Consider the following 9297-nt stretch of genomic DNA (forward strand, 5'->3'; position numbering starts at 1 on the left):
ACACAATTGTTTTAATTGTAATTTGTAAAAATGTTTAAAGTAGGCCGGGCGCGGTGGCTCACGCCTGTAATCCCAGCACTTTGGGAGGCCGAGGCGGGCGGATCACAAGGTCAGGAGATCGAGACCACGGTGAAACCCCGTCTCTACTAAAAATACAAAAAATTAGCCGGGCGCGGTTGTGGGCGCCTGTAGTCCCAGCTACTCGGGAGGCTGAGGCAGGAGAATGGCGTGAACCCGGGAGGCGGAGCTTGCAGTGAGCCGAGATCGCGCCACTGCACTCCAGCCTGGGCGACAGAGCGAGACTCCGTCTCAAAAAAAAAAAAAAAAAAAAAAAAAGTTTAAAGTAACCCGATGTTGAGGGATTTCTGGGACCATGAGACTGTTTGGTAACCTGATTATGGTGGCAGACATTACAAATTCTTTTAACTGTATATGCTCAATTTTACTGTACATTTTTTATTAAATAAAGGCACTTAACATATGCCTACAATAGAGAATATCAGGGGGAAGAGTCTGTTTATCTACTCTATTCTGGTATTTACACCCACCACATACCATGGAAGCACTAAGGACTGTTGGAGAGAAAAGTTTTCACACATGAGAACTTTATACTACCTTTGTTACACTACACTGTGATTTAAAATCTTTAATCAAATCCCAAAGGTTATCAGCCATATTACGTACCATGATTAGCTTTCTATAAGCAATTTTTTTTACTGTGTACAGATCGGTGTCAATAAAATTAAAAAAAAAACCTGTATACTAGGCAAAGAACTTTATTAACCTTTGTTTCAAACTTGATTCCCAGGCTTCTTCGGCTTAATTAGCTGCAAAGAATGAATTGTGTATAAGCAAAAACTGAAAAGAGCTGCAGTGTCCAAGGGGCTTGGGCTTAAAAATATTAGAGATCTAGATTTTATCAGATCCATAAACAAAAATTTCTTAAAAAGCAGTCATAATATAAAATAGCAGCTCCCAGTAACTTCTTCAAGTTTTATCTTCAGAAGTTGACTCAATTCAGTTTGCCTCATTCTTGGAAGCCTCATCAAAATTCTCCACAAGATCTAGGAAAAGGAAAAGAGTAGAAATTCTTAAAAAAGCCAAATCTACAAATCATCATCAATCTTAAAAGGTGATGAGGGAAAGACATTCATTTGCCAGTGATAATAAATACTGTGTCATAGCCCCAAGAACAAGAATGAAGGAGAGGAAAAAAAAAAAAAAGCCCCCCCCACCCAACCCCACCCGGCTCCATCCCATCTCACAGACTGGTCAACATAATATGAGGAAGCAGAACCAAAGAATACAATGACACAGAATGTTAAAATTTTCCTGGATTCCTAAGGATACCTGTCTATGCAAAATGGGAATATTTGTGAGCCTAGTGATTCTCCTGCCCAATAAATATTTTAGAAGAAAGTAAATTTATCCAATAACAAGAGACAAAAATGTCTCATGATTCCTAAAGGAGTTATGCTGCTATGGATTTTAGAATGCTATATATATATATATCCCAAGATACCTGAACTACTCCACGCCTTCTTGTAAATTCATGAATTTCAAAGTAGGGAGCAAGGGTCATTAGTGCTCTGCAGGTAATAGTTATATTTAGGGTACTATATATATACTTATTTATTCAATATTTAAGATTAGATACCTACACATCCTTGGGATCCCACAAAGAAACAAGCCAAGTCAAGTCTATAAACGTAATTCTCAATTACCTAATATTGCATTAGTTTTCTCATTCTAAGTAAGGTCTATGTCCATCTTAACTTACCACCCTTCTTCCCTGGGTAATTTATCCTACAAAGATGTCTTACTCTCCCTTGCTAAGATTCCCTAGGTTAACCTCAAGTAAACGTTCCTACCTGGAACTTCATCATCATCATCCTCTCCAGTAGCAAGTGGTGCTTTTCCATCCACAGCTATAAAAGGAAAATGTAAACATTATTTGTCTAGGTTTTTAATAAATAGCCACCAAAAAAAAAAAGAACAGATGAAATGCCAAGTATTGTTATAACTTATTTCCGTGATAAGGGACAATTGGGATTTTATCTACGATACTATCAATAACATGATATTCTAATGTCTACAAATGGGTTAAAATACTAGGAACAGCCAACAAACAAAATTCCATACCCATCCTTTCAATCCCTCTGGGCCACCATAGGCCCTGAGGTAGTATAAAGGCAGTAGGGAGCTCTTAGAGTGCAGGTAAAACCCACACACCAAATCATGGTAAGATTTATTTTGGGAGACAAATGAAGATGCCATTTTCTCAACTACTTTGTGTGTGGCATAAGGGTGATGCTCAACAACCACTTACTGAAATGAAAAAATTAAATTAAAGTAAAAAAATTAAGAGTCTGTGAGTGGTAAGCATCCACTCTACTCTATCACACAAGGATATGAATGTACACAGGAGAGTTATGTACTAGCCCCATACAAGCATCAGTGGGATACTTCAAAAGCCTACTTCAGCTCTGAAAGCCCTGACAGTCTAGAACCTGCAACTCAATGTGACAATAAAAATGAAAATTGAGGCAGAATGAGTCAACACCTAGAAAAACATGGGTAACTAAAGAGCCATATATAAGCCTCTGACTTGCTCCTGCATTCCCATTCTTCAAAATTTTAAGAAGGCAGAAAACAGCGAAACACTGCCACATATTCAGATGTATATTCAGCTACACTATTTTCTGCCCTGAATAAAATCCCTATCACACTGTAATTAAAAATGCCAGAATACTGGGAGGCCATTTTTAAAAGATTACTGGTAATATCAACTACATAGATGAAACTGAAGTAATTTCATAATTTATACTAATTTTTTTTCAATTCCAAACTTACAAGTAGTTATTGGCAAAGCACCAAATTAACATTTTCATCATTTCTAGTTAATATTAAGTATCTGATCCAAATCAAGTAAGTAGAAAACATTCCACAAAATCAAGTGTAACGATCATAGCATGCTACATCAAGTACTGCAAACTTGAGCAAGGACACTTGCTTAAAATCAGTTACAAATCTGTTCTTTTTAAAGCTTGCATTTCCAAACTTAAAAATACTCATATCCATTCTGAGCCCTGAGATCAGAAATCAGCTGCTAAATGAGTAATTCCCTGGCAAAACCATTACTAGGAAACTCACATTGTTTGGGCAGAGCTTCGGCCAGTCTCCTTAAACTAGTCAGACTATCTGCGCCAAGCTGGTTTAAGATGCTGGGTAGCATTTCTGTCAGCTGCTTCGTCTCAGCATGGCCTGTAATGGTGAAAGTGTTCGCTGCCAGAGATGCCTGAACTTTAGGGTTGTTAAAGTGGATCACTGTTCCTTGGTTTGTAAACATATTCACCTATTAAGAAAAGAAAAATTTTAATTAGCAATGCTGACCAAAGTCTCTTTAAAAACAAATGTTTTATTAAACAAAGTCTGCCTAACTAATCTAGTATTTCGCTGCGAAGCACAGGTGAAATTTTGCCTGGAATGGCATATGCATTCTAATAGCATTCAGACTTAATGATCTCCCTGATTTATTAATTTATGGTACAAACACGTTGTAGGGACTCTGAAGTCACTAAGTTTAAAAAAAACAAAAACAAAAACAAAACCCATTTAATGCATGAATGTTAACTTTTCCCAGCCAAATCTTGTTTTTTAAAAGAAACAAAATTTGACACTTGCCTCTTCAATACCGGAGATATTGTTTACCCCTAACTTCTTTAAGGAGAACTGAAGTTTTTTATCATCTGCTGTGGCTGTTCTATGAACCACCTTCTTCTTTCTGCGAGCAGTTCCCTAAAGTCAGGGAGAAGAGGAAAGAAAACAGCACATTTATACCACAACAGATATTTTTCAAATGGGAATAGTTTCCAATTCATTTCTGACCTTTGGATCTGTATAAGAACATTACCATAATCATAAACTTATGCAGTGAGCCGGCAGGCTAAGGCAAAAATAGAAGCAAAAAATGGGAAAGGAAAAGAATGATCTTCACAAAGTTCTACTTTTTACATTTGCTCTAAAAGCGATCAAAGAGGTAGCATGTGTCAACCTAAATTAAGCATTTGAAAGAACTCCACATCCAGAATTATTAACCTTTCCTGTTTTGTTTTTTTTTTTGAGACAGGGTCTCACTCTGTTGCCCAGGCTACAGTGGTGCAATCTCGGCTCACTGCAACCTCCGCCTCCCAGGTTCAAGCGATTCTCCTGCCTCAGCCTCCCAAGTAGCTGGGATTACAGGCACTCTCACCATGGCTGGCTAATTTTTGTATTTTTAGTAGAGATGGGGTTTCACCATGTTGGCCAGGCTGGTCTCAAACTGCTGGCCTCAAGTGATCCACCCACCTCGGCCTCCCAAAGTGTTGGGACTACAAGCATGAGTCACTGTGCCTGACTCCTTTTCTGTTTTTATATTAAATAAAAATCAACACCCAAATTAGTATTTACAGGCAAGATAGTGTATGGAACAATCAAATGAATCTGTATATAGACTTCTATAGCACTCAAGAGTAAAGTCTGAAGTCCTTACACCTTAACCTACAAGAGCCGTACACAAACTGTCCTGCCCTTAATATGCCACTCCTGACTGCATCTGCTACCACCCCTCTTCTTTAGCCAAATAAACCTTGGCTGTTCTTTGAACAGGCCAAGCAGGCTATGACCCAAGGGCCTTTGCACATGCTGTTCCTCTCTTTCCAGAACATCTACATGGCTCTTTCCCTCACTGCAGATCTCAAGTCTTATGTCACCGGGTCAAAGTGGTCTTTCTCAACTACCCAAAGTAAAATAGCAACTTCCACACTCACCGATCAATTTCTTTCTATCCTGGTTTATTTCTCTTCATAACACTTATTACTATAAGAGATAAATACATTTTATCATCCATCTCCTTTCACTAGAATGTAAGCTCCATAAGGACTTCTGTTTGTTGCTATAAACCCAGTATCTACAAGAGTCTAGCTCATTGAAAGCACTCAAGGAAAGGCTATCACACCCAACTACCTCATTTTCCCCCAACCTCCATCCCTATTCCTATTCATCCTTTAAAATCTTATTCAAGTCATTACCTCTTGTGTGCCTTTCCTAAATTCTACAACTATCCCCTTTCCCTATGCCAAATCATTCCCATCTCTAGATTTTGAAAATGCTTCTACTATTGTACTATGTATATTACACTGTGAAAACAGATTTATTTATTTATTTATTTTTTAAAAAGACAATAATCAAATTATCACCACTGCTAGGCCTAAAGCCCATCTAGGGACTTTAAACTTCTTAAATTTTATATTCTCAGGATCCAACATAGTAAAGGCTTAAATAAATCTTGTTATTTAACTGAAGAAAATATCTATAGCTACAAAAAAAAAAAAAGTACTGGTTACTAACCTCTCCCAACTATTAAGAACAAAAATCACTTTGAGATGGTCATGTATGTATCTGGTTTCCAAATAATCTTCTCTAAGAAATTCAAAGGAATTTCTAAGATTGTAAAGACAAACCCAGCATACCTTCTATAGGTTTCAGACACTTCACATATGTCGAGTTCAATTTTCACTTAATTATTATTAACGCTCTGATTAGATATGAAAATAAAAGGCTTTTGTAACATTTACCTAAGAGCACCTAACACCTACAGTTTTCTCTAAAGCAAAATTAACTCACCTAATTTCACATCCCATAATAAGTACGCTTCTTAAACAGTGAAGAAATGTTTCCATATTCTGTGACTACAGAAATACTTCTTGTATTATTAGCTAAATGAGTATTAAGATGTTAGGACACAAAATTTAATCTTGTATCAGCTTTAAATATCCTAGCAAATCTCAAGATTTTCCTTTACCCTAAAGTGATGTCTCCCAAAGTTAAAGCCTAATGATGGGAGTAACAACAAAAAGATTGCACATAAGCACATTATTCAAATTACTCCTTCTGAAACTGTACTGAAAGTAAGAGTGGTTAAAAACACCAATATAAGAGCATCCAAACACTGACACACAAAAATTTGAGTTTTGCTGGCACTTGAAGGCCAGTCTGGTAACAATTGATTAAAAAGGGCAAGAAACACCTAATGTTGTTAAATATGTGGGTGCAGATCTTGAAGACTGCTAACATTAGCAAAAATAAAAAGTAAAAAAAATCAGGATAAATTCACCGCTGGCAAAGTTCAGTAATTTAACAAAGCTGTATATTATTAAGACTACGTGCAACTTCTGGCTATCTCACAGCTGACTCTAAGTTAAACGCTTAAAGTTGGGAAAAACTAATAGGCAATAAACACGTACTATGGAAGCTTTACAAGTTTTACCAAGTAGAGACATGCTCTGTTTCAACAAGCTACCACACCTTGTTAAATACTAAGAATGTGCTAACAATACAAACTAGGTAAACCTCTGTCTACAGTGGACTTCTTATTTAAGTAAATTACAGGACAATCTAAAAATCAACTTCAAAAAAGAATCCCCTTGATGTGAATCAATATCTACCAGGAAAAAACAATTAATCAAAAACTGATCATTTAAAAATCAGTCACTTTAATTCCCTCATTTTTATAGTAATACAAAGTCAGAAAAGGAAATACACCTACTTGGGTTATATTTTCAAATCTAACAGTCACTGCCCTTAAACTCCAAAATGTACCTATATCTTCAAATACCCTTGAAAATACGCAACTACCCTAAAGAATATTTAGTTCAGAAAGCAGTACAGAAAGGTCTCAATTTACAAGAGACACAAACAAGCACTGACTTTATACAACTTAGGCCAAAACAAGTCAAGGGTATGATGTGCACAACGATCTAACTGAAATGACACATTTTCCTTACAAATTAAATTAGGAAACACTTTTGTTCTACTTATACTCTGTAACACTGAAAACACAAACATATTTACACAAAAGCGATGTTTTTAGCTCGTCTCACTGTTGTGTCTCTAACTCTTGTCTCCCCGGCTCCTTGGGATTTGCTGGCTCCATGAATTTCCCTCGATAGGCAAAGTTTGTCACCGATAATATAAGAAGTGCAAAAACAATGTTTTTAAAAATACCTAAGCCTCAAAAAAAAAAAAAAAAACCCGAACTATTAAAACTTACTTTCCCACCAATGCGCACTTGTGCCTGCAGTTTGGCGAGTTTTTCCTGGTTCATGATTGTTTCTTTCATCTAGAAAAAGAGGAAATCCTCAGCAAGGATAGGTTTAGCTCACTCTAGCATTCCACGATCGTTATTTCCCAAGATAACAGCAGGAAAATAAACGTCCTACACAGGCCGAAACCTGGATCCCAAATCCACCCCGCAGAGCTCCAAATTTGGGTTTCCAGGGAGCCCAAAGAGCACCCGCCTCCCCACACTCCCCCACAGCTCCCCGCTCTTGGCAGGCCCGGATCAAGGGCTCTACCCCACGCCTGGCCAGCACCCCCCACCCATGGCCCTGGCCTGGCCTCGGCCTAGCCAGGGCCTGCCCGGCCCGGCCACTCTCCGCAAGCCTCGCGGTACCTGAGGCTCCTGTCCTCGGGTTCCGCCGCGAGGTGGAGGTAGAGACAGCGTCGCCTCGCCCCCAGGGCAGCCGCCCCTGGCTCGACCTCGCCCCCGAGAGTCAGCCTGGGCGGGAGCGCCTGTCCGTCGCATCGCCTTCCTCTCCTCCTCTGCCCTGTCCCTCCCTGTCTCGCTCCTTCAGGGAACTTCCCGCCCCCTTTCCCGTCCTCCTACCACGCCGCCGTCCAGAGCCTTTTTGTACCTTGTCGGAGCGAATAAGGGGCCGCGCGGGGGACTAGGGTTGGTGCTCAAGGGGTCTCGGGTGGACCAGCTGAGATTAGGCGCACACACGCGGGGACGCAAGATGGCAGCTAAAGGGAGGCCGGAAGTGACACAAGGCCACTTCCTCCAAGAGTCAGGAAACTGACTTTGCCGCGAGCGCAGTTCTTCCTTGCGCAAGCGCGGCAGCGTTTGTGACGGTAGGGCAAGTGCGTTCTCTCCTCCTCTTCCTCCAGCGGCTGCCGGCTGCAGGCCGCACGAGGGACTTCTGGCTTCGGGCGCCGCCAGTACCTCTGGGAGAGGCCACAAAGGGGTCGGAGAGCGCGGTCATGTGCAGTTAGGGTTAAGTCCGCTCAGTCTCCATTGGACCCTGATCCTGAAGTTCTGTACCGTCCGGAGAAAGGGCCTGTTCACGTTTCCCGGAGACGCTGGAGGTGCCCAGCTTGTGCTCACCACTCGAGCAGCCCTACCCTTGTTGGAGGTGTAGGTTGGAGAATTGTAGAATTTCCCTCTCGGCCCGAATGAGCCATTACCAAAGCATTTTGTCAAAAATAGTGAAGTTAGTTTTGCTTTCCGAGATTAGGTGGTGTGGTAGATTGCGGGACCGAGGTTCAGAATTTCTGGGGGCTGTAGCCCGGAGCCCCACACCTCAGAATGCAACTCCGTACGACGAAGGAACTGGTAATCCGCATTTCAGCCAATATAGCGGATGACTAACCACCTTAAAACGGTCTACACAATTATCTTGTTTATCAGGAAAAAAAATTGACTCCTAGATACCGAATTGGCGTAGATTTGACAATTAGGAGTTCACGGTTAAGCAGACTTTATCTATCTTAATCCAATCACAGGAGAAATTCTGCCTGCTGTGTTTGGAGAGACAACGCGTGGATGTGAGTTAAACTTTGCTAAACCCCAGGACAAGCTTTAAGACAAAACCACTGATACTTAAAATGGCAATTTAAATAAAAATGCTGTCTGATCAGCCTTTTTGTGGTCTTAACCATGAAATGTTTTTGCGTATTCAAAAGTGAGTCCGAAATCTTAGAATGCAATGTATATAGCAAGAAAACTTGTGTAACTGCAGACTCCTCTCCAGTTAAGATCAATATTTAAACTTTTTGAATACTTTTTACATATAGGTTTGTTGAAATTGATGTCTCAAGAACATAACTGGTGAGGACAGCTGTATTGCTTTTTAGAATAATTGTTACAGTTATATTTACAAAAAACAATGTTGCTTCAGTTAAATATGAGTGAAGTTTAGTACAGGAAAGGGTGTTCGTAATGGATCACCTTCCTAATGACAAAGACCAAAATGGCAGTACCACCACTTCTGTGCTCTGGAGATATTACAAAATATACAGAAAGACTCCCCCTTTTTGAGAGAAATGTCTATCTCTGTCCAGGAACAGTTTTTTTTCCTCTCCTCCATGTTATATTGGAGACATTTGAAAGTTCCTAGTCACGTGATGTTTTCTGAGCTTTTATAGAAAAAAGATTCTATGTATGTAACCTGCCACCTGACTTTTTTTTTCTTTTTCTTT

General features: G+C 39.9%; 1 protein-coding gene and 1 long non-coding RNA gene across 3 annotated transcripts; one reads left to right on the forward strand and one right to left on the reverse strand.

Annotated features, from left to right (window-relative positions):
• Window positions 1-513: 513 nt before the first annotated feature.
• Window positions 514-7891, reverse strand: LOC105475160 (basic transcription factor 3). Of its 2 annotated transcripts, none has more exons than XM_011730191.3 (6): window positions 7493-7877; window positions 7091-7159; window positions 3685-3798; window positions 3154-3355; window positions 1872-1928; window positions 514-1064 (listed from the first exon to the last, which is right to left on the reverse strand). In XM_011730191.3, exons 1-6 carry the CDS (start codon window positions 7622-7624, stop codon window positions 1018-1020), a joined length of 621 nt encoding a protein of 206 aa, XP_011728493.2. In that variant the 5' UTR covers window positions 7625-7877; the 3' UTR covers window positions 514-1017. The 2 variants fall into 2 exon arrangements, with proteins under 2 accessions (XP_011728493.2, XP_070954921.1); XM_071098820.1 differs by having other exon boundaries at window positions 525-1064; window positions 7734-7891.
• Window positions 7892-7920: 29 nt separating this feature from the next.
• LOC105475159 (uncharacterized) lies at window positions 7921-8753 on the forward strand. The gene is made up of 2 exons (XR_983174.2): window positions 7921-8233; window positions 8602-8753. It is a non-coding gene; the product is annotated as an uncharacterized lncRNA (long non-coding RNA).
• Window positions 8754-9297: the final 544 nt, after the last annotated feature.

The sequence above is a fragment of the Macaca nemestrina genome, chromosome 6, assembly GCF_043159975.1.
Source record: "Macaca nemestrina isolate mMacNem1 chromosome 6, mMacNem.hap1, whole genome shotgun sequence".
Taxonomy (NCBI): domain Eukaryota; kingdom Metazoa; phylum Chordata; class Mammalia; order Primates; family Cercopithecidae; genus Macaca; species Macaca nemestrina.